Genomic DNA, 25,270 nt, shown 5'->3' with positions numbered 1-25,270 from the left:
GCTTAATTCTGAATATTGGCTTTTATTTAGGGGCTAATGAAAAAAAGTGTTTCTGGTCTTCGTGATTGTAAAGAAAAGCTTGAGAATATAAAGTGTATGCTGAAGTCTCAGATAAGGTTTTTCCACATTTGTGGGTGTCACATTTTTCAAGTTTAAGTATTTGAAATCTGGGGTAGCCATTCTGCTTCTTCAGGTCTCGCTGTTCTTAACCTCCCATTTCGGATTAACCAGAGGGAACAGTTTATTCAGCAAACAGCAGAGGGCAAACTCAGCTCGCAAACAGGAGATGAAGCGCTCACGTTGCTGGGAGGCTCAGGCCCCTGTTTCTGCCAGGACAACCCAGGAGAATGGCAGTTGCCACTTTGGTGAAAGACAACACGGAATGGTAGCAGCAGAAAAGCTCTTGCTATAGCAGTGATTCACTCTCCTCTTCATTTTCATACTCAGCCTTTTCACAGAGCATCTTTCTGATGGGCTTCAATGGGCAGTGACTTCCAAGACTAACGCCTGCCAGTGCATTTCTTAAACCCTCCCGAGATTATGGCTGCAGATGGCTAAGCACCCCTCGAGGCGTATCTCAGTTGGTGAATTTGCCTTCTCTTTGCATGCTGCCCATGCATTGCTTTGGGAGACTTGGTTTCTGCAGCTCTTTGCCCCAGAGTTACTCACAGCTAATTCCTGGATCTGTGGTTACAACCAAAACTGCTACAATCAACATATAATGGCCAAGACTAGGCTAATCATCCAATGCTGCTTCTCTTCCTTGGTTGGATGGTCCTTAGGCATTGGTTTCCTGTGAAATTTTTCCATTTCTGAATTGTAAATTTGCTTCCCAGAAATATCCTCTCACATGTGCTGCAATTCTGCAGGTCCCAAGGCTATACTTGCCATTGGCTCAGATATTCACAGAAGGCATGTGAATACGATAAAGACAAACAAATAGGGATAAAACAAATTTCCTTTTACCCTACAGCAGTGGCCATCAATTACTGCTGTCATGGGTTGAATTTCAGTAAGTACCCTGAGAAGAGGCTTTGTATCCTCTTCTAGGTCCCACCTCACTGCAGAGCAGAGGAGACTGATGTACTGTTTCATCAGCATTTTGGTTTATATTGAATCTGGCTCTTGTTTCTGGTTTGTGTCCTCAATTATTTGTTCATGCAAATCCTGCAGATTTACTTTAAGCAGCAATGTCAGTATTGTAAGTGTTTGTTATTACTGGAAAGTACTCAGATGGTGAGGCAAGATACCAACACCACATCCTTTCATGTACACGGATCCCTGTGGTCTCCAGAGAAGTTCTCTTGAAGAAACAGACTCAGACTGCTAATCTAATAAATGTCACTGCAGTCTGTGCTCAGACATCCCCAGCATTTCAGCTTTTCAAGTCTAACCAAACAAGGAATTCCTGAGCTGCAGACTGGAGTCGTGGAGTTCCCATTTCAAGCTGTTCCAAGCCAACGTTTTGGCCTGATTAGAGGTTTCAGTGCTGGGAATGCAGATCTTGTCCAAGAGAGGAGCCACAGCTATTCAGGGTGCGCAAGTGATAAGAGCCCTAATTGCAGCCTTGGGGTTCACAGGCAGCCACTGTGCCAAGCGAACTGGTCCCCGAAGAGAGAGGAGAGAACAGTAATGTGAAACCTCAGCAGTGGGAGGGCAGCTTCCAGTGAAGATCTGGTAAAATGGGAAACTGCGACAGCAACCAGGAAAGCCCAGGGCTGGTCCCAGCCTGCTGGGTTGATGGAGGAGCCAAGCGGAGCGGGAATGCACGTGCTGTGACAGGCAGAGCTTTCAGCTGCGCACAGGCAATGCTTCTCAAGTCCCTCAGGTCGGACTGGCATCTATTTTGGCACCGTTTTTTCTCAGCAAGCTGTTGGAGCTGACGAGAGCCAGGAGAGTGACAGATTGCCAGCGTGTTATGCTGCACATCTTGGAGTGTTAGACCACAAATCTGCTGAGAGATGAAGCAAAACCTATCATTGGGCCAAATCCCACTTCTGCAGTGTGTGAAACTCCCAAGTCAGGGAGCTAAGTGTGAGCCGAGGCAGATAGGAGCAAATCCATTTGTATTTTAGATCTGTATGAGCAAAATGAGCCAGTTGTGTATGGTTCTGGCCTGCCAGCTCCACAGCTCCTGTCACATGGAACTAAGACAGAATTAGGCCCCATGTTTTCACTCATATGGCATTTATGATGCATCAGCCCTCAAACAGTAAATTTCCCCTACAGAGGTACTCAGACTGCCACCTACTCATTTTAGCAAATTAGGCTACAGGCTATCGCATACCCAGCGGAGGTTTTACAAAACCCATTTTAGGCTTTTTCTGGAAAGGATAGTGCAAAGTTTCTTGCAGATAAGAATCTGCCAAGAGAGATGCTGCTAACCCATCGCATGGGATTATCCCATGGAGAGCATATTGTCCAGTTACAAGTCTCTGCTTTCTCCCAGCCAGCAGTTTCTGCTACCTTCACGCTTGCATGCACAGGAATGAGGTGGGACAAGAAGCGCCCAGCTCTGCCACACTGCGGCCTCTGAGCTTCAGCGTGGTTCTCTGGTGTTTTTGCAAGGCAAAGGCAAGTGGGCTTGGTAATTGCTCGACCCCGTACCAGGCTGTTTGGAGCCTGGAGGTTTGTTTGACATCTTTCAGGCTGCAGGCTCACCTCCCAGAGGCTTCAGTTTCCGCTGTTGTGCACTGTCACTGTTTAGGAAATATTTAAACCAATAACCCACAAGGCCTAGCAAAATTGAGGAAGTGCATATGTATGTTGTCGTGGTTTAACCCCAGTTGGCAGCTGAGCACCACACAGCCGCTCGCTTACCCTCCCCGCCCCGCAGTGGGATGGGGAAGAGAATCGGAAAGAAAGTAAAACCCATGGGTTGAGATAAAGATAGTTTAATAGGACAGCAGAGGAAGAGAAAATAATAATAATAATAATAATAATAATAATAATAATAATAATAATAATAATAATAATAATAATAATAATAATAACAACAACAACAATTTAAAAAAAAGAATATACAAAACAAGTGATGCACAATGCAATTGCTCACCACTCGCTGACCGATGCCCAGCCCGTCCCCGAGCGGCAGTCCCCACCTCCCGGCCAGCTCCCCCAGTTTCTATACTGGGCATGACGCCATATGGTACAGAATAGCCCTTGGGCCAGTCGGGGTCAGCTGTCCTGGCTGTGCCCCCTCCCAGCTCCTTGGGCACCGGGCAGAGCAGGGGAAGCTAGAAAGTCCTGGACTCGTGTAAGCACTGCTGAGCAACAGCTAAAACATCAGTGTGTTATCGACATTATTCTCATCCTAAATCCAGAACACAGCACTGTACCAGCTACTGGGAAGACAATTAACTCCATCCCAGCCGAAACCAGGACATATGTGAACCAAACGCAGAAATTCCTCCTAAGTCTCTGTGTTTTGAAACAGCTGCATATCACGCAGCTATACTTTTGTGCCCATCAGATATACTCCAAGGATCTTACAAGCTATAATTCGCAGCCCTGGCAGGCACACTCCTTTCTTTCTCTTGCTGGTTTGCAATGTGTGCCTAGCTTTGTGAGAGTTGTGAGTTCCCTTGCTTTTGGAAAATATGTCCAGCTAAAAGGAAAGGAAATGGTACTCGGGTTTTTGGTTGGGTTTTTTTTGTTGTTGTTTTTTACTGTGCCTGACTAAGCAATTTACATTGTAAACCACTTTTCACAGCAATTCTCAGTTAGCAAACAATCAAAGCACAAATCTAGACTTCGATTGCAAGCTGGATGTGACATGAATTTTGTAGTAAGCATATGGTGGGAAGAGGCAGCTGATAAAAAAAAAAAGAGTGTACTGCTTTGAAGTCTGACAGCCAAGGGCCCAATCCTGCACCCACTGAATTCTGTGACAAAACATGAGCTGAAGTTAAAAGGGACAAAGATAAAGACACTTAATAAATTGGGATTTGATTTGAACCTGCAAAGAGCTTAGGGTTGACCACTACATATCGAACTAATTCTTAAGGGTACTTATTGTCTCTCAAATCAGGAGCATAATAAGACTGAGATAAATGGGCTGCCCCATTAACGATGCCTTGTCACAGTTCCTGAGATAAGACATAATTTTCTTCCTCCACAGGTAATATTGTAAAATAGCAATATTCATGTAAAACACTCAGAGATACAGAGGGACGAGCCTGACCCTGGCTGCAAAATTTTTGTTGGTACCACTGACCTTTCTTTTTTTTTTTTCAATCCTAGCAGCTCATGCTGTTTCCCATGTTGTTAGGAACAGGCAGATACTTTTCCCATGGACTGTGTCATAGACTCAGTTACTGAGTTGTACTCAGTGCTGTACAGGGAACGGCTGAAATGCAGGTGGGAGGCTTCCATGAGGTTGCCCCAAGCCTAGGGAGGGATTTGCTGCAATAGAGATACACACTTCCTTTGCAGTGATTACAGCCAGAAACACAAGGAAAGATTCAGCTTGTATTTTCCTGTTGATGTCCTAAAATAACAAGAGTAATGTGTGTCAGGAAAGAACTAGACCTTCAGAATATCTGGATGTTATGCTGCTTGCCAAATGATGTCTGGAAAAGGGCAAGTGTTCTCTTCATGTGCTAAAATACATATATATCACCCAGTTACTGGGGGAAAGTGTGTTAAGATAGGAAATAGCTATCCGTGGCCCATTTGGGTATTTTCCTATCAATAGGAGATGATGTGAATGGAATCTGAAGTGAAGAAGGCGGGGGGGGGCTGCCTGCACTGTGCAGCTGAACGTGGGAGAGCGCAGGATTGCCATGGAAACCCGCTATAGTAAACGGGGCTCTCCAGCTGCATGAGAGGATTTATAGCGCCAGGCTGGGACTAGGCAATTTAAATCAACAATCTACAGGTAAAATGGCACATTTCCTTGCCCATTGTCTCCATGCACTGTAAAATGAAAAAGGAAGGGTAGGTGGGCAGGGAGAATTACAGGAGTACAAAGTTATGAGGTATCTTAAAGCCTGACCTAAAACCTGCAGAAGCTGATGCAAACATTCTTGGGGGTTTTGGTGGGGGCTGGACCAGGCATGCAACGAGCAGGCATATGATCCCTGTGCACCAAATCAGAGCAGCAGGCCCAAGGATGCACCATACCTATGCCCAACAAAGTCAGAGAGAGGAGAAGCAGAGTCTGTTCCCTGCTTGCACAGCCCTGCAGGTGGTAGACCCTGCAGCTCAGGAATGCTGCTCAGTTTGTGCTGTTGGTTTGGAGCTGGAGAAGAGTCCATCTGGGGAAGGCCTCCAAAACAGCTTGTTACACCTGTAAGTGAGACAAATGTGCTATAAGCCACAAACAGTGCTTCTGTAACAAGGGATCAGATGAGTGGGGAATGATTTACTGTTTTCAGATTCTCCCATTTATTGACATTCAAGCACAGTGATAGATGGAGTGGTATGAGACAGCAACAACATTATTTTTGCAGTGCTGCCTTCATCACCATACATTACCAAGACCCGAGTGGTAGTACCACATAATCTCCTCCTGGATGAGACACCACACATCTGTCTGATCCCGCTCCCAGCTCAGGGTAACGGTTAAATCTAACTTCCATGGAACCACCGTGGGGCCAATGTGGTCGTTAGCTCCTGCAGAACTGCATGCGCTTAAGTAACTTGCCTTGTCATATCTAGTAACAAAGCTCAAAATCTCCTGGCTTACCATGTGTCCTGCACTTAGTGTGACTGGATTTAAATATGTAGTTTAGTACACACCTGGGTATATTTCTGACGTTAAATATAAGAAGGAAAATTCCTTCTGAGCTGGAGAATACAGCATCCTCAGCAGCAAAGACTCAAAGCTCTGTACACTGTAAGGGTGTTTTACTGTGCTGCACAGCTTTTTCTTCAAATGTTGCTTTGTTCTGCTTCAACCTTTCAACAAAGCATCAAACAGCTACCAAGAATGGCAAGATTTCAGCCTCTTCCTTCAAGAAGACTTTTACATTCGAAATCCAAATAGTCCAGTCAAAATCTGGGAGTTGGGTCCTCCCGTCCTTCCTCTGCTGCTGCTGCCTGTTTCTTTGCCATCGAGTCCTGCCCACACAGCAGATGCTGCCAGTCAGAGCTTCCACTCCCCTTCTGCATGGTTTCCTCTCTGTAGTGCTTTCCTTGGACCTTCAGTGGCTTTAAAAATCCCTCCTGCCACCTTTCAGTTCTTTATCTCCACTCAGCAATTTGCCGGCTATTAATTTCAGACCTGCATCATTTGCAAGTGACATAGTGAGAAGCTTACCTAATTACCTAGGTAGAAACTCTCGGGCAGGCTAGTACATTGTGGTGTGTGCGGATGCACCGTGAGAGCTCTCCTCTGATGCACAACAGCATCGGAGCTGATCTGCTCTGTCCCGGTTGGGACACTAGTACAGGTGACTGCAAGAGGTTATGAGAGCAGAAATGCTTTATATATCCCACTTACTAAGAACAGTCCCTGGTGCCATTGACCCTCTGCTCATAAATTCACTCGATTTCCCCTTGATTATATTTGTTTTACCACTAAGTGCCAATCCAAAATATTGTCAACGGAAAAGCAGCAGGGTAAAATAACACAGCAGACTGTCTTTTGCCTTGTTATGCTCTGTCAAGTCAGGTTGCCCTCAGATTTGCCAGAGTTTCATTGCTGCTATCCCCTGGGATGCTAGACAGCACGGTCATTTAACCCAAGATCATTTATGACTGTGACTGGAATTCGTTTGTCTGGGCTTTTTTTTTTCCTGTCTCTTTCGATAATAATGTAAACCAGCAAAAGTATTGCCTTATTGTTGACAAAATTAATCTATATGGAGCTAAGTGCAAAGGAAAGTAGATACTATCTGCATACCCATCTCCAATGGAAAATAAACATAGCATATGTTTGAAGGCTAAATTCTCTGCTGATGTAAAGTGGTACAGCCCTGTGTCAGTAACTAGAGCTATCCCAGTTTATGTAAGTAGAGAAGCTGACCCTGAGGAATTTCTGTTTGCTTGCAGCAAAGCTGGTGGGCGTGCTACCTCACGGAGAGAAAGAACAGATCCTGGACACCTGGAAACGATGGTTATTTAGGGGCTGAGGCACTGTGAGCAAGGAGCGCCACCACGACACAAGAATTTGGTAAGAAAACCTGGACTCGGTTAATTGTGCTAGAAAGGTAATAAGTTTGCAGAGACCCAGACACACACGAGTGAAATGTGCTGTCCTGTGCGTACCCAGACTGGAAGGGCTCCCAGATGCCCCTTTTATGTTTCTATGACAACATCATTTAGCAGCTCTCGAGTGAAAGTCAAAAGCAGCAGCCAGGAGGTAGACACACTGTTCTGAGGAGCCAAGCCACTACCTTCGCTCCCTTTGCTTTTCCAAGGAAAAGTGAGGGGATGGGATTCTAAACGTAGACTAACATTGTGCTTTGTCACTCCCAAACATTTCATTTAGAATCAGGACTCTGTTCTTTTCCAAGAGGCCAACGCAGCCTTCAGGCTGCAATCAACAAAGGACACAAATAGTTGATCTCAATAGACAACTTGAGCAAATGTTAATATTCATTTCGTCCCTTAGGCAATACAGGCTGTTAATCACATAGTGTGGTCGATACTGCAGTACGTGTTACACTAAAAACACGACTGTCATGTCAACCATAATGTTGAGCTTTGCCAGCCCAGGAAAAATATCAAATATCAGTAGATAAAACCAATCGATAGGTAAAACAAGAAGAGTGGTTTTACAGATAACAGAGCAGATTGTCTAATTAGAGTTCTGATATAACGCAGAGTAAACACTCACTCAGCAAGCGCTGCATTGGACCCAGAACTTGTGTTTGAATTGCAGCATATTTAAACACCATTCTTCCAGATACCAACTAATGGAGGGTGCACTCGGTTGCTAAGAAGTTAGTTGTTCCACTGTTTAATTACCTACATGTAAACATCACATCTTATTTCCAGTCTGAATTTTCCTAGCTGCAAGTTCTGGATATGCCACTTTCTACTAGACCAAAAAGCTTTCTATTCCCAGAAATTTTCTTGTCTATAAAGTTAACTGTCATCTAAGATTAAGTCACGCCTTAAAATTCACTTAAGCAAGCTAAATCGACATGCTAATTTTGCATCGCTCCTGTAGCTGATATTTACTTTCTTTGCTACAGCATTGCTTTGTGGTCTGACACTTGGTTTGTTAGCTTGCGGTACCCTGATAGCCTTTTCACAGCCCCTGCATTTCAGCATCTGCATTATCAACTTGTTCTTGTCATCAGAACTGTAAATGCAGTGATGTTCGGCTGTGCTGGAATGCACGCTCCAAAGTGTCCCACCCTACCAAACAAACCAATCCCACCTCTCTTATCAATTGTTACTGTTATTCTAAATTGCATTTTTTACACAAACTTTGCCAGTAATGACAGATCATTGATAAAAATGTTGAATAACATTGTACCAAGAGTAAAGCCTTTTGGACACACTAGAAATTCCTCCATCAGATAATTACTTTTAGATTCATGTTACCAAATTTTCGATCCATTTAATATAAGCTACATCGATTTTGTTGAGTACTATTTTTAACAGAATGTCATGCAAGATTAAGTCAACTGCTTTGCAGAAGTCTAAGTCTATTATGTCAGCAGAATTACCTTTATTAACTGAATTTATAATCTCCTCAAAAGAAAGATTGCTTGTTTGATGAGCAGTTTTCTGGAGCAATGGATTGACATTCCATGGCCTTTTTGACTGTGTCCCATATTAGCGTGGCATCAGTATTGGACTAATGAGGCTAAAGTTACTTGGGTCATCCCAGTTACTTTCCTAAGACATTTCACTTCACTATTAGTCTCTTTTCAGGCCTTTGAAACTTTCCTTGTGTTCTGTTATTTGCTCAAAAATCAGCATTAATGGTGCAGAGAGTGTGCACTGTGCCAGTTATCAGTCCTAAAATGAGAATTATTACTTTTAGAAAATGCTGCTTAATGTTGCTATAATAGTGTCCTAATATTCTAGTAGAATGATAAGAACAGACTTATCTTCAAGTGGAAGAAATGTAGAAAAAACCCCTTTATATCCTGCCATAAACACTTAGCAGAGTTGAGCGGTAAATGGTGATATTTTTGCATCGGCTTTCATTGCTGATTAAGAAATTGATGGGTTTAGACCTGAGCCTGTGTGGTTAGGCTGCAGCTTTGGCTCTAACCAGAACGTGCTTCCTGTCGCAAGGAGCCGGTGCGGGGACTGCAAGGGGCGACGCAGTCTGGTGCTGCTGCAGGAGCCTCTGTGACCTTGCGGTGTGGCTGGTGACAGAGTCACTTTGCCCGCTCCTTCTGCACCTCCTGTCTCTGATTCTCTGAGCTGTTGGTTGGTTAAATAGAGAGAAACCCTGTCAGTTACGCGGGGAGTGTTTGGAAAGCACTTGCAGAAGCTTGACTAAACAACGCGATCAAAGTGTAACTATTGGCAATCTGTTTTAAAAACAAACCCAAACACGCTTGCTTGTAATTAAGGTCATTACCAACGGTTACAATTTAAAAAGGAAATAAAGCCCCCTTCAAAGGTGAAAATCTGTATTTTTCCTCTGGGCTTTCAAGTATAATGAAAGATTAATTCTTATTTCAGTTAATGCTAACAGGAGGTTTTCCCAGACTTCCAGCAGGAGAAATTGGGTTTTTGTCTGTTGACTACTGGAAATGAAGTTGGTTAAACAAACCCATTGCCATCATTGTAAGCATGAGCTGATCCTGACTAGGAGCTCTGGGGTATTTGCCTGAGCAATAAAGCTTTGATAAAGCGCCTCCAAGAAAAGCTCCCTGTTACTGCCATTGGAGTCTTCCAAGCCCATTAAAAAGCCAGCATATTTCTGATGAAGCACAAGAGAGACTCCCATCACCCTCTTGGGTGAAGTCCTAAGAAGACCTCTCGAAGTAGGCACCTTGCAGGCCGTTAAATTCTCCTGCAGGAACAGCGAGCAGGCAGCGACCATGCTCTACAGAGCACGTGCCCCCGGGCAGTGAGAAGCCATGGGAATTTTCCAAGAGATGAAAAGGAAGCAGAAACCCATGTGTTGCTCGAGCACGTCCAGCTTGCTGCAAACATCACTGAGATGCCTGGGGGCCCGTGTGAGAGGCCATTAATAATGCCAAGGCTGTTCACATCCCCCCCAGCTGGTTATCAAATATCATCCCTCTTGGATATTGCAGTCAGCTCCAGCTTCCCCTCTAGGCCCATCAGTCAGACTGGGTCTCAGGTAATTCACGGTCACGGCAAAGCCAAGCTGAAACGCAGACCACACCAGTTGCCAGTTTTGATTCCAGGCAAGGAGGAAGATGAGTGTGTCTGCAGAGACCCTGAGCACCCTGCACTGGCCCAGAGCAGCCCTGGGGCTGCAGTGCCACAGCAGGCTGGGCCAGGCTCCCCTTAGCAAGCTGCATCCAGAGACAGCGATGCCAGGGCAGAGGAGGAGGCTGGCATGAGGCAGAGCGCTGTTACAACACGCATCAGTTGCCTGTGCTTGAAACTTGCTGAGTTCAAAAGCCTGCCCAGGCACTCTGTACAAACAGTCATTCTGCTCTGAGGTAAAGAGTAAGATTTCAGCTGAAGAAGAGGTGCTGGCTTTTTGGATCCAAAGCATACATGACATTAGCACAAAGAAGTCAGGACAGTCCCCTCTGGCCCTGCCTAAAAAATCCCCATCTACCAAGCAGGCCAATGCCAGGCCATAGGATCTCATTTCATCAAACAAGCTATGAGGTTGAGGGCAAGGGAATTTTAAGGGTCTCTTGCTATTTATTTAATGAAGCATTTTCAGTCAAGCTTGAAAGCTAAAGGAAGCGGATAAGTTCTGCCTCTTTGTTTGCCTCTTCCGAGGCTGAGAGGAGTACTAATGAAAAGGAAATTCAGGGACATCAGAGACACGGGATGTATAAATATGCACAAAGCTGGAAAGGCCAAATCCTCAACGGATGCGTGCACCCAAACATAAAGGAATGTAACTTTTGAAAGCTGTTAAGGTCTTGGTGTGTGTTTTCGTGCTGTACCAGGAGAAGAGAGGGGTGGGCGTGAGGGCCTTACCCTGGGGTGGGGAAAGAAAGTTAAGAGCATGCTTGCTGTGTTACTACCCAGGTGCTGGGCAGGGGGTTGCATCCAGCTGTGCTGCCTAACAGGCATCTTACCACACCACTGGCTAGCCAGGGCAGCGTAGCTCTGGGTGTGAATGTGAGCCCCAGAGAGGGTCTCTTTGCTCAGCAGTTGCGGCTGTTTCAGGCATGCATGCACACAGCTAAATTATTCAGAGAAGCTCATTACTCAGAGCTTTTCCTGGGTCTCTGTGCTCCAAGAGGTTCTAAAAGAGACAACCACAGTCAGCAAAGCAACTCTTCACTCTCAGATGATCCTCCTTATTTCAGGTATGCAGAATATTCCTGGCTGTGAGTCTCTACTACAGGTTATCTGCAGACTGTAATAACCTTTTGTTCTTCTACTTTGGAGAGGAAAGAATGATTCCTCACTGAGTCCCACCCTCTGAACAGAGTTTTGTTGCCTTAGGACCAGATTCAGTGGAAAGAAGGATTGCAAAAGCCCTTGAAAAGTGTAATTCCTTTCCAGGTCCTGAAAAAAAGCTGTGCAGCACAGCAGTTTTATTTAGACCTGTTAAATCTTCCAGGTGCATGCAGGGTTCTGTTCTCCAAAGAAAGATATTGAACCTTGTTCTTAATATGTTGTTTTAAATAACAGGAATGGCTAAGCGCTCCTGCTGAAACCCATCCCTGTCCCCTCACGAGTTTCCTGCATGGCTCTGGGCTGTCCTGAGGAGACTGTTGTTGCAACTCATGTAAATTATGTTTTATGAAAATCCCAAAGCCAAAGCAAATGTTCCTGGTTCAGGCAGGCTGTGTGTGGCCCCGATGCGCACACCAGCCTTCGCACCCTCCAGGGGCATTTCTGTTACTCCCTTTTTCTTTAACAAAGCTAACTCCTTTCTTACCCATCTTCACGCAGGTTTCAGGCTTCGTCAAACTACTTTGCTCACAGCTCAGTAATACATTTAAGATCTTCAGACATTAATTCTTATTCCTTCCCCAGGAGGGATAGATAGAACTTATTTTGTTATCTCCACTTTAGAAACCAGCATATGGCAGCAGCAACAGTGATGTGTCACAAGAAAGCAGTCCTGGCCGAGGCTACGCTGCCCATCGTCCCCTCCCTTCCAGTCCTCTGTTCTTCATCTGGTGCCTGCATCTGTGCAGATACTTGCCCAACAAACTGGGGAAGGAATGGATCTAGCTGAAAAATACCCACTGTGTACGCATGTGCGGAGCATTTGCTGGGTTACTTTTCACTTGGGTCAGTTCTCTGATTCAGTTCAGTGTGCGGCTGCATGAACACTTGTGCTGGACCAGTGCTCAGGAACCGCGGGGACGGGCTAGGAGAAACAGAGGAAGATTTACTGGGTTAGCTGTTTAGTGAGCTAAACAAAGTGTGGAAGGTTAAATGACCTGTGCCTGGTGGCACAGCCTTGCTCAGTGACAAGAAAACGTGCTTGTTTGTTATCTCAAGGTCTTTTGACATCTGTGGATTTTTTACTCTACATTAAAAGCTAAAAAATAAACACCACCACAACACATGCATATTGCAGTTTGGAAAGAAAGAGCACGTGCGCCAGCCTGATTTATCCTGTCTCTACAGGGTTTTGTCTCTTCAGTTTTCGCTTTTACCATAGAACTGCTTTTGACAGCCATTGTTGCTTGCTTGCTTATTCACCTCTACTCACTGTAAACTACTATTGTTGTTTTTAAAGGAATTCTGCTAATTATAAATTTGCATCTATCTCCCCTCTCTACACTTCCTGCAACTCGAGCTACCATTTAGAAGCATGCACACAAAAGTTACATCCTTTGGAGTACTTTGATATTAAAAAGGTGCAAACTTCCTCAAAGATATGTTTATCTCCATCTAAATTCACGGCTGTAAAACCATCTGATATAAGCCAAGACAAACTTTCCCCAGTTTTGCTGTGTGATTCTTTTTAGGCTGGTTTAAACTAGTACTATTCTGTCTCCAGACTAAGATTATCAAGCTGCCTAAAATGTGAAGGAAAGGGGTAAGGAAATTATTACCATCCCCACCCCGTTCTGGTTTGTCTACTTTGTCTGACTGATAGTGGGTCATTTACAGCCTCTCTGTCCATCTCCAGTTTGACAGTGGCCAACTTTCAACCTTGCTAATAGTTTCATGACCTTTTTGCAAGCGCTGCTGAAAGCCTGCTTGCCTGTGGATTTGTCTCTTGTGATTGGACTCTTAGTTAAGCATGAACTCTAAAACAAGCCCTGTTCTGCTACCTGCCTACTAACATCTTCAGCCACATAACAACCTTGGCGTTATCACTGCCCTATTCTCTTGGCTGGGGCAATAATAGGTCTCATTATCCTAATATTTTCAAGAACCTCATAGGAACTTTCCATCTTCAAAACCATTCTCTTTCTACCAAACTTGTTGAAAGAGAGGACTTAAATGACTATTAGTGGGGAAGATGCAGAAATTGGATGCACCTGCCCATAGATGAGGATCACCTGTGCCTTCTTTCACACCAAAAAGCGCACAAGGAAAAAATATTCAGTTCTACATCCACAGGAACAGAGACCATAGCCTGTTTTTCCTTGCAGGCTACCTTTAAAAGAATTTAGAAAATGGGAAACTTGTTCTAGTACACTGGACAATAGCAAGGTGCTTTCAGAACCTACCGGTTTGAAAAAAAAGACAGTGCAAGGTGATGGTGTTTAATTACAGCTGCTGCCGGTAAGAGTTGACAATTATAGTGCCAGTTCAGCCTGGATTTGAGCTGGGGTCTGTCAGCTTCAGCAATCTGAATTGCAGTGCTCTTTTTGCACATAAACCCCAGCAGAGGCCACCAGCAATCCATTTCATGAGCTGCAGGGAAGCTTCCATGCTAATTAAGAGAGACCTTTGTGTTTTGGAGGGGGTGCCTGACTCTTCAGTGTGCCTGGATGATGAAGACATCGAGGCAGTGGAGGAATGTTCCTATGCCCTAGCCATCCTTCAATGATTGGCAAAATTTGCTGGTTGACTACCGTATCACAGTTCTGTACTGCTGTCTCGCTGTCTTCCCTTCAGCTTTCTATGCCTTGCTGCATTCGTGGTTGTCTCTGCCAAGCGGTGGGAAACGTGATGATAGTTAGAGCTCTTTCTATTGTGGTAGCTTTGGATATCAATTTCTAAAAGCAATATTAAAAACTGCTCAAGAAGTTTTAAGGATCCTGCAGTGCTATTGCTTAGCGTTGTGATCCTGCCTGTGTTTGTAAGTGAAGGTGTAGAGCCATTCAGTAACTAGGAGGAACAAGATGCTGTGCCTTAAGACTGCAGAAACAAAAAGCGGTTGGAAGCGCAGAGGTACACAATGTCTGACTAACTACAATGACCATGCATCTCCTGTGATGGCTTCTAGCCCGGCTATTTTGCATCCCATCCTCTTTTTCACGATCCATTCCTCCTTTTTGCCGCTCTCTGCAGTAGCCCTTTTCATGTTTAAAGATTACTGCTCCACTTCCTCTTGATCTTATCTAACTGAACAAATCCATTTCTCTTACCTTTTCTCATAGGTCACACTTGTCACATTCATCTGGAGTCTTTCCAATTGCTCCGTGTCCTTCCCAACACGTGACACAATGTGGACACGATTCACCAGATGAATTAGTGGCATTTTTAATGTATTGGGGTTTCTCTCTCTCTGTACTCTTGTAATTCGCCCGTTTCATTGCAGCTGAGCAATGGATCCGAGTTGTGGCTTAGGTCCAAGTACTTGCAGGGAGCTTCTTGGCATGAATATGTAGGGTTAACCAAACCCAACCCACAGCAAAGTAATTGAATTATTTCATCTAATGAATTCAAATCTATTGTGACCTGTTTGCCGCTTCTACAAGAAGAAAAAGAAGCTGAGTTCGTCAGATGATAAATTATCCGTTGCAAATTCATGAATTTGAGGGCCAAAGGGGACCATTAAGCTCATCTTAGTCTGACCTCCTGCATAACCCAGGCTGTGGAATTTGACCCAGCGATTCCTCTGTCATTAACATGTGGGTGACTCGTTTGCCTATAGCTCTGGAATACCATATATCTGGCCAGAGCCCAAACTGGAAGCTGGCCTCCACCCTCCTTTCTTTTGCTCCCCTTTCCAGCATTGTTCCTCCAAAGGGCAATGACTCTATCTGCCCACAGTCATTAAATGCCGACCCAGCGCTGCGGGCCTAGTGCAGCAAAGCACCCTCTGTCTCCTGCGGTTGAGGAGGGGCTGTAGCCAGCAGCAGCAGCTGGTTTTCATCTTTTGCACTAGGATTCTTGACTTGAAGAGGGGCTGGGGTGGGGGGGGAGCATGGACAAATACACCCCCTGGAAACACTAAAATCTCTTAGGGCTGAACTTGCTTCCATGCGCTTGTGCCGGGATGTTTGTTGCTCTCAGTGAAATCACAAAACTGGGTAAAAACTGGCTGGTGTGAGGCACAGCGTCCCAGCCTGGCCCGTGGGTTCGCCTGCGGTCCCTCCAGCGGGGCTTCTGCAGCTGGTTGCTTGGGGGTGCAGAGGGGTTCCTTTTTTTTTTGGGTGGTATGGGATGTACCCAGGACACCAGCACACCTCCCTGGGTGAGGAGGCAGCTCTCGGCAGGATGGTTTCAGCTTTCTTTGCTGTGGTTTATCTGCAGAATTGAGACTATTCCTAAGCTAAGACACAGATACAGGTTTGTTTATGGGTTTTTGTTTTGGATTTAAATGCCCAATCAACTAGCTCTGGGGAAAGCGGCTTCTGTGGTTTCCTAGCGGGGTGTTATTGATGATGTTTTTTCCTGAGCAGGGTCTCTATGGGCTCTTGAGAGGGGCCCTTGTGTAGGTCCCCAGGGGAAACAGTCCAGTAAGTAGGGCATGGCTCTGGATTCCCTCTGACCACAGGGTTCCCGTGTCTGCAGAGCAAGCTGCTAGAACCCACTGAAAGCCACAATTTATACCTGCGCTTCTTTGGGTGTCTGTGATGATAACGATGTTTAGTTTGGTGTTGCTGGATAAGTGGCACTAATTGACAGACAGGCCTTTGCTGAGTGACCAGCTCACTGACTTTTACAGGAGCGTCTGAAGCCTTGGAAAGCAGACGGAGCTGGATGCAGCGTTTGAAGATGACCTGCATCCACCTCGAGACATTCAGTTGACAATAAAGAGTAAAGGCCCCAAGGTTCATCAGGACACAGTTACCGCAGAAGGCAAGCTGCTCTGGGCCGGAGGGAAACATCCCTTTTCCTGGTGAATTCCTCGCTACCAACGGTAGTAGCCAGACTTTGCTTGTGCAGACTTACGGGGAGGGCACAGGCCTCTGTGGCGTTACCCCTCCTGACTCCAGAAGGCACACAGCTGTGCTGGGTCCTGCTCTCTGCTGCTCGCCCTAACGGCCTCCAGCTGTAGGCATTTACTTTCTAGGACAAAAGGGTTTAGGCTAAGCAAAACCAGAGACTTCTTCTCATGGAATTAAGTGGCTACATATGGTATGGGGCACAAATCAGCAATGCTATACAACCCCCTTTTGCACCAGCGTGCAGGGATGGTGTCTGCACCTTGCTGGGTGTGCGTGGGACCGCTGTGGCTCTGCCTTTCCCTGCTACCGTAGCTCTGAAGGTGGGTGCAGAGGCACTGCGAGGTGATGTTCAATGCATGTTCAGTACGCCCTGCTGCCGTGATGCTCCCCTGCGCTGCGTTCCGGGTGGAGGGGCGATGGCGAGGGCAGCCCCCGGCAGCGGGGTGCCCTGCCCGGGCGCTCGGCCCCGCTCCCCCCCCGTCCCACCGCGGGCCGCCCGGGCCCCGGGGCAGGCGGCAGCGCCGATGCCGGCGGGCCGGGCGGAGGAGGAGGAGGAAGGGCCGCTGCCCGCCGCGGGGCTGACATCAGCCGGAGGAGGGGCCTGCCCGCGAGTTTCTTTGCTCGGTGCATCACTTCCCGCCGCTGCCATACTCCGCTGCCCGGTGCCGGGCTGCAGCCGCGCCTGCCTCCGCCGCGGCGGGCGGCTCGGCTCGGCGGGGCCGGCGCCCATGGCGTGCCTGCCCGGCGGGGACAGCCCGGGCTCCGCCGCCCGCCGGCTCTACTCGAGGTGAGCGGGGCTGAGGCGGGCGCTCGGCCGCGGGGGAGCCCGGCCCCGGACCCTCCCGCCCGGCCCCGCAGCTGCGCCCGCCGCCGCGGGCAGCGCGTTCCGCTGAGCCCCGGGGAGGGGGGGGCCGGCGGCCGCGGGTTTGCTGGGGAGGGGGCGAGCGCTCATCCGTGGGAAGTGAGACGCTGTTGCACGCCTGGGGACCCAGCGAGAGCGGAGGGAGAGAAGACGGGAGGGAGGGACGCGGTGTTCGTGGGGCAGCTCTTGCTTCGTGTGTAGGATGGTGGGTGCTGAGGTTGCCGAGAGGGAAACTCTGTCTTTCCTTGGCACTAGCCCGGAGTGATCAGCTCCTCTTAAGGAGGCTGATGCTGAAACCTGGTCTGTGCTGGGCATTTGCATGGGGGGCTCTTGATCGTACTGCAGAGACTTTAAGTCTCAGCTTTAAAATTGGGCACTACAGAATTCACACAAGGCTGGAAAAAAATAGCTTCAGGCCGTCAGGCGTTCGTGAAAATACCATATCTCGCCCATTCTTTTCATTGAGATAAAAAAGTCTGAACTGGACTCAATTTGAGGCCTTGCGGCATTGCTTGGAGCGTTGTTGTTTATGCTGTTCATCCTCATTGTGTTTTATTTCTCCTCCAGGAGTCAGAAGTGGAAGTAATGCCCTATCTGGACTAGAGGGCAAAAAAAAAAAAGAATGCTCAAAGTATATGCAATATAGTAGCTTTTCATCAGTTCTCTTTGCATGCTTTGCAGTAATTAGCACGGCGGCTAGTGGGTTGTCTAGTTTAATGAGTATTGGTTCATTAGGACAGCAGGTGTTTCTTGGTTTCGTTGTATTGTATAGCAGCTCCTGGGAAAATGAAAAGAGAATGCAGAGTTAAAACCATTGGTCTGCCTACTGTGGTGGAGCTAGAGCTGCAGAGAAACACACTGGCTTTTAATCAGACTGGATCTTTTCCTTTCTTTTGTTTTTCTTGAAAACTTTTTGGGGAAAAGACTTCAGTCATTTTTGTGAAGGAAGTCCTGGGGGGGGCTGTGTACCACTACCGTGTGCCTGTCTAGCACAGTAAACGCTGCTACCAGCTGTTTAGTGAAGAGCAAATAGAAAAGAAATGGGGAACACCTCTCCTGTGGCTTAGTCTGGGTGGCTCTGGCAGGGCACATGGTGTTAAAATTCCCTGCAGCGCTCTTCAGGCCTCGACGGTACGTGTCGATGAAGCCTCTCTGTCTTTACTGCACTGTTAACTGGAGTTGTAACTTAAGAGTTTCTTCCTTAACTCCACTTGTATCCCAGCGTAGAAACTTCTAGCTTGAAGTAAATGACTCTAAACTCCATCCAGTAGGCATATCTAGGGTGACAGGTGGAACCTCAGGTGACCGTTCCGGTGGTAAAGCCACTTTGACTGGTATCAAAGTCTTCTGCAGTGTGTTGTTTTGCCTGGGAGCAGTAACTCGGGTGCAAGAACTGCAGAAGGTGCCTGTGCTGGCAGGGAGTGCCAGACCCCTTATCTGGGGGTGCTGGGGTGGTAAATTCCTTTTAGGAAGAGGGATGGGGTGGAAGGAAGTGTGCCACAAAGAAATGAAAGTGTTTGTTCATTGCAACATCCCTTGGTATTTCCCTAAATTCAGCCCATCCTAAACAAAGGCATCTGTTCTTTGTTGTGCTTGCAGCGGGCAATCTGTGTGCTGACTGGGCCAAGCTCCTCTATTTAGAGAGACCAAAGTCGGGAGTATCTCTGCTACAGCAATAATACACCGTATGCGTTTTTGGAAAAGAGGTCCTGTGCAGCTCTTTACGTCAGCTCTTGCTAACCTTTCTGGTGCCATTTATTTCACTGCTGTTGCTACAGCAGAACTGTTGGTCTCGAGGGAGACTTGTTGGAAGTACAGGGCTTTGGAAGCAGTTGAGCCGTTGTGACTCTCTACAGAGCTGGTGCGTCTGCGGTGGCCAGCTCCTGGTATTGACTGCAGGATCTCTGGCCAGAGCTTGTTGGAAACATCAAGCTCTGTGATCACACTCTGCAAACTTGAGCTGAGCAAGTATTACATGAGCCCGATGCTTTAAGTGCATCCAATTCAGCTGTGTGTTGACCTCTGAGGACTTTTGTCGGACAGAATCCGAGCTGTGAAAGACCTGCTTGCAGCAGGTACCCTTCTCTTCTCCGCTGCTGCAGGTACAACCTCACTTGCCTTTTTGCACTGACTGGCTGACCTTGAATGTGTAGGAAGCACCAAGCCCATCAAATGATTCCCCTGGACTGTGGTTCCTGAGCATGTGTCAAGCTTGTGCTGGGGACGAGTCCGCCAGTGTCCAGAGAGCTCTGCTGGGTTTGGCCCTTTGCTTTTAGAAGACCACGCTGGAGATTTCAGTCTGGGACTGAGGCATGGGCATGTCCTGGGGAAACCATCGCTGTGCTGCATTGATGTCGCGGGGACGTTATTGATCCTACACAGAAAGAATATTGGATAATGCTGCAGTCAGACCAGAAATGTATAAATCTGGCATGAAAACTCGGATAAAAGCACATCTTGTTCCTCCCTCCCAGGCCTCCCTTTCCCTTCCCCTGCCCCGTGTTCTCTTGCAGTGCTATGTATTTTCAACAGAGCTGTTGGCTTTTGTAATGTTTACTAACTTCTCTTGATTGTGTCATAAACAGTCTCCATCTCGCTCATTAATGTCGCTACAGTGGGTACCTGACCTGAATGTGCATCGGGCAATTAGAGCGCTCTCTGAGCACCACATATTTTTTTAGAGAAGGCAATTTTCTCCTGTTCTGATGGGAAAACTGAGATGGAAGAATTGTTGGCCTTCTGACATGCGAGGCAGCGAGAGAGGGCGTAACTCGGCACGCGGGTTAAGGCAGAATAAGTCGGTGTTTGTAAAGCAAATTGGGAAGAAAGTTCACCATCGGGGTGGACGTCCCTCTGGAATGGTTCCTGTTCGTTTTGTACTTATCCAAGGGATCATAACACCATGAAATATCGTGAGCATTTTCCAGCTGCTACTACTTGTTAAGTAAACTTTCACAACTTTATAAGACTGGACTTTGTATAATGCTAAAAGCACTGTTGCCTCTTGTTCATTCAAAAGGGGAAAAAAAGTTACATGTTGCTTTAATATACTATTAAATACCACCTCCTAGGAAGAAGATAAATATTTTGTATCTGCCTCAGAGGTAAAAATTAGCACCACCAGCAGTGCTAGTTTTGGTGTTCATTAGGAATTTTACTGCATACTCACGTGAATAAGCCTTCTGGTGACAGCTACTGGCTCTGTATGAACTTGGGCTGGATTTGAGCAGCAACGTGGTGACAAAGAGCTCTGTGCCTTGCTGCAAATCCTCTGAGCCTGAGGGTTGGAGAGTTGCTGGCTCACAGGATGGCAGAGTGCGATTAGCTTGTTCTGTGGGACTGGGAAGGGGCTTGGGTGAAGGGGTCCCTTTAAACTTGCTAAAGATACCCCTGAACTATTGCGGCTCAGGAGAGGGAGCGTGCCCCACCCGAGCAGCCGGCGGGGCACCCGGCTGCCGCCGCCGCGGTGTGAGCGGCCGGTTGGTCTGGCTGTGTGCGCGTCCGAGCCAGCAGCGCCTCACCATGCGCTGAGCAGGAGGCAGCGCGAGCAAGGAGCTCGCAGGACTGGCTTGGGTGCTGATGCCTAGGGTAGCTCTCGGTGGATGGATGGGAAGTAACTACTTGTACGTCTTTGCCTCATAAAAATACTTGGAGTTGGTGCAGGTGAAATCTGTTATGTAAGCAGGATCTACATAAAAAATACAATGTTTATGCGATTTTAACCTGTTTGAGCTTGCAGGCTATTTTACCTGCTGTTTACGTCTGACTTGCTGGCAGATTTCCCCTGTCTCCCTATTCTAATGTTCCAGATTGCCACAGCTGTCCTCTTCTTGTCTCTGGGTAAAGATTTTCCTGCTGAAAATGAGTGTTGCGAGTGCTGTGACTGAAGGTGGCCTGTCCTGGGCGGGCAGGTTTGCAAAGTGGGGGCTAGTTGGCATCACAGTGAAAATGGGGTGTTTTGCACTGCCAGAAAGCTGGAAACGACCCCTTTTTGTCTCTTTACTCCATAGATCAAACTTGAAATTGCTTAATTAGTACATTTGAGAATGCTGTTTTGGAGGTTCTAAAAGACTTCAATTTATCTTTTGTAGGCCTGTGCAGTCGGTCTCCATTAGGCAGAAGGATGTGAAAAACGGGACAAACATTTCTAAAATAGCTGTGCTGCATAATAGGTGGCCTGAGCAAAAATTATGTGATAGCTTAGCATGCAGTATTGGTTTTGTTGACTTCTGTTTTGGGACATTTTGAACAACTCACTCATAGTTTCAGCATTTGTGACTAATGTGGTCATCCCAAAGCAGAGCCGAGCAGAACATTGAGCAGCAGGGAGAGGGGACCCTTGCTGGTCCGGCCTTGGACTGGGAATCAGCATCTGGCTTTGTTGCAGGCTTCCCCAGGACCTTGGGCATCGTTTCTGATTCTTCTGTGTTTCACCTTGTGGGATGTGGGGTGAGCAGCTCTCTTTTCCTTCTCCTTTTGGTCTCTGATGTTAAATGGGTAGAGGATGTGCCCTGTACCTGTACAGTGCCTAGCACAGCGCGATCTTCATCTTACTTCTGACCTCTAGGTGCTGCTGCAATACAAACAATTCTTGTCTTCAGGGTGTTAATTTGACTTGTAGGTGCACATGGAAATCAAGTTGAGATGATACACTGTTTTTTTTTTTCATGTGCTGACTTGCACTTCGCTGACTCAAGATATGCCAGACCTCCTGCTCGTTGTGCCTCATGCTTCTGGGGTGAGAGCTGTCCCTCTGGATTCTTTGTCCTGAAATACTTTGCATTGTATGAGGCATTTGTGCCAAGCAGACTAGGAAGAGAACTTTGTGCGTTGGCCACATGTTCATGGGTTATACGGCGTTTGCTACTGTGTCAGCTGAAGTCAAATAAGTTTATGTGACTTGTGTGTGTGGCCTGAGGGCAGCCCTTGAGGCCAATTCCCTGTGAGATGAACATTAACACTCTATTTGGTCACCCCAGGGCCTAACTGAATGGAGAGCTGGGTCTGGAAGCGAGGCAGCCTTTGACCCATCCCGGCTGGGATGTCGTCTGTGAAGCTTGAGTGAGCCCTGCCTCCTGGTGCCCCGTGGCTACCTACCGAGGTGCCTTTTGCTAGCTGTTGCGTTAGTCATCAGATGCATCCCTCCCAGGAAAGTATCTGGAAGAGCTCATGGCAACAAGGGAGATGCTGTCTGGAAAGGGTTCCTATAACCAGGAGATTGGTGGGGGCCTGGCTGGGGCAGCCTTAAGGTCAGAGAAAGTCCTTGGGGTTTGTAGTGGTAACAAGGACCTCTTACCACTGGATCGCAGTTGGATCATGGTGACCAAGTGTTATAATTTAGTTGCCTCGGTGGGTGGTGGGTCCTGCTGGATCCAGGTCTTGTCAGAGCTCTGGCTGGAGTCTGCAGCATGGCTTGCTTATGCCACGTGAAAATCTTGTGTGTAATTAATTTCTGTTTTCCTGGTGGACGTAACTAATTAGGGATCTGCTGCCTTTTATTTTCAAAGTAAGTTAAGGGAGCAGTGCCTATTGCACCAAAGGATGCAAACTCTTTTTGAAGGCTGAGAAATTCATTTGTTATAGAAGAGCAACTTTAAAATTCCTTTGTGGCCATTCCTCTCTTCAGGCAAATGCAGCTGAACCATGACCGCTCTGGAGACGATAGCAGAGACTTGGGAGGTGGTGGGAGACTAGAAATACCTGGGTGAAGGAGAGAGCAGTGGGCTGCATAGCTCAGTTGGCATTCCCCTTCTCCAGTTCAGTGATGAGGGTGTCCCAGACATTGGATTTATTCCTGATAAATTACATAAACCACAGGGGAAAGCCTTTCCTTAGTGTGTGCCTTGAGCATGAGCAAAATCATGGCCAGCAGCAGGAAGGCTTCAAATTGGATACGTTGGCAAAAGGCTGGAGAATCAGCTTCTTTCCCCACTGATCGAGGCCTGCGGGCTTGGAGGGAAACGTCTGCAGTACATTGTGCAGATAGGAAGGGATTTTTCTTTTTTATGGACTGGAGCTAATAGAATGACTTTGTTTTTTAAACAAAGCTCATCAGGATGGAAGATCCTGCCTGGATTCCAACCAGTAGAGTGTGTATGTTCCCATTAGAGCAAGAGCTCTCCAGCCCTGAAGGCTGACTGCCCTGAGGGGAGACGTGCCTGCTTCTGGTTCCCTGCACCAAGCTGGCCGCTGTGCTTGAAACGTTGCTGGTGCTTTCAGCTGGAGGTGCGTTGGAAGCTTGAGTGAGGCCAGAGGAAGGGCAGTGGGGAGATGGCAGTCCTGGGGCAGGACAGCCCTCCCCTCGCTGCTCTGCAGGACCACGCTGCTGCCACCTGCCCAGCCCTCCTCATCCTGCCCTGAGGTGGAGCTGGGGTGGCCCCGGCTTGTGTCCTGGGTCCCCTGCACAACCTGTGACTTCCCAGCTTGTCCTATGGCTTCCTGCGTCCGTGCTGTTTTAAAGTGTCCTCAGGGCACAATTGTGTTGCTGCACCATAACCACATGCAGTTTGTGCTCTCCCTAGAGCCAAATACTGATATATCACAAGCTGCATCTCCCTGTACTCTCATGTTCCAGCCCTGCTTTCTACTCTGGGCTGCCTTGTCTCCTCTCCAACAGATCAGGCCTTCTGTCACTGTGGTTGCTTTTTTGCTGTCTTGTATTTTCGCGGTTTAGGTGATGTCCAAACTTGTGTTCAGCCTTCCTTGAAGAACAGGTTTGAATTCTGTCAAGTCTTATGCTGCAAGAAGCCACCAGCAGCAAGCTTCCTGAAGTGGAGGGATGCATCTTATTTGACTCTTGATGCTGTTCTGCTTTAAGAGCAATTTTATCTCCAAATTGCTGCTCAAGTGTACCTAATTTCCCCCTTCCTCCCAGTCTTGCTCTGTGTATTGCTTTGATCAGCCAGCCCAGCTTCCAGAATTCAAAGCCACTTCCCTGTTATAAAAAAAACACGCCAACAAAAGCCATGAAACAAAAATTCATCCTGCGTCTGGGCATGCAGGCTGTGTAGCCTGACCACAAAGTGAGGCTGTTGAATTCTGGGCCTGGGCTATTTATATTGTCAGTGGGAAAGCTTTCCATTGACTGAGCTGCTCCCTCCCTAAAGACACTCTTAATTAAATGTTATTTGACAGATCTGACTTTCTAACTGGCTTAGATTTAACTGGTATAAATGAGATTTTTTTTTTTTTTTTCCCCCACTGAAAGCTGAAGAAAGTAGGAGTAATCTTGTTGGAAGGCTACTTGCATTCAAAGTCACAACTATCTGTTGTTTAATGTAGTAAGCTGATAGAGTGTAAAAAACAACCCCACAATCAGAAAGGTAAGAGTCCTGCTCCGCCTGGTGAAGAGAAGGGAAGGGGACACCAGCTGCCTGTGGCTTGGAGGCAGCAGCTCTCTAAACAATGCCCAGCAGTGTTATGCAACTGCCTAGGGAAGGAAGTGAAAATTTATCATTACAATGCAGTTTCAAGGGCAATATTAAATGAGCAATTTGCAGCACAACCCTGTACTTAACTGACTTGACAAACTTCTCCCAGCATAAAATGACAGAGCTGGTAAGGGCAATAGCCGTGGCCTCCGCTCCCACCAGGAGCGGAGCAAATACAGGCTCTTTTTAGAACTGAATCTGAGGCATTGGGCTGAGAGCCCTCAGCATGGGCAGCCAAACCCCAAACCAGGGTAATGCCCTGATCCTGCAAGTGCCTGACTGATCCCTGGCCCATGGAAGCCTGGGGAGCAAGCACGTGCTGCAGCATCTCATTGATATCTGATTGCTCTTCCTTCTTTCTGTGACGGCAAGAAAAAGACTCCTCTGCAAGGCCCTAGACATTGGAGCAGCAACACAAACTCTGAATGAATTACTTGGAAGGCAGTGCTACTATCTGATCACCACCTTCAGGGTAGAAATAAATAGCTTAAAAGTCTTCTGCTATTCCCAGTTTTTTTTCAGCACGAGCATTTTGCCCAAGGATGACATACACTGGAACCACAGGCCTTTCCTTTCTGACTCTGAGATTAAGAAATGATGTATCTAAAGAAGCTTCATCTTTTGCTGTGAGTCAGTAGCTCTGTGCA

General features: G+C 47.1%; 1 protein-coding gene across 3 annotated transcripts in view; it reads left to right on the top strand.

Annotated features, from left to right (window-relative positions):
• The first annotated feature begins 16,511 nt into the window (after positions 1 to 16,511).
• Positions 16,512 to 25,270, top strand: part of GPSM1 (G protein signaling modulator 1) — an 83,664-nt gene continuing 74,905 nt past the window's right edge. For 2 of the 3 annotated variants that reach the window (XM_087753276.1, XM_087753273.1), the window contains exon 1: positions 16,995 to 17,118. In XM_087753276.1, the coding sequence (XP_087609402.1) occupies positions 17,060 to 17,118 (59 nt within the window). In that variant the 5' untranslated portion in view covers positions 16,995 to 17,059. Of the gene's footprint in view, positions 16,652 to 16,994; positions 17,119 to 25,270 lie in introns of those variants that run through there. The other variant, XM_087753275.1, reaches the window with a different exon arrangement.

The sequence above is a fragment of the Nipponia nippon genome, unplaced genomic scaffold (assembly GCF_047370975.1).
Source record: "Nipponia nippon isolate SJK-2023a ecotype South Korea unplaced genomic scaffold, ASM4737097v1 scaffold_16, whole genome shotgun sequence".
NCBI classification, from domain to species: Eukaryota; Metazoa; Chordata; class Aves; order Pelecaniformes; family Threskiornithidae; genus Nipponia; species Nipponia nippon.
Note: the sequence above shows the minus strand (reverse complement) of the source record. Positions and strands in the feature narration are given on the sequence as shown.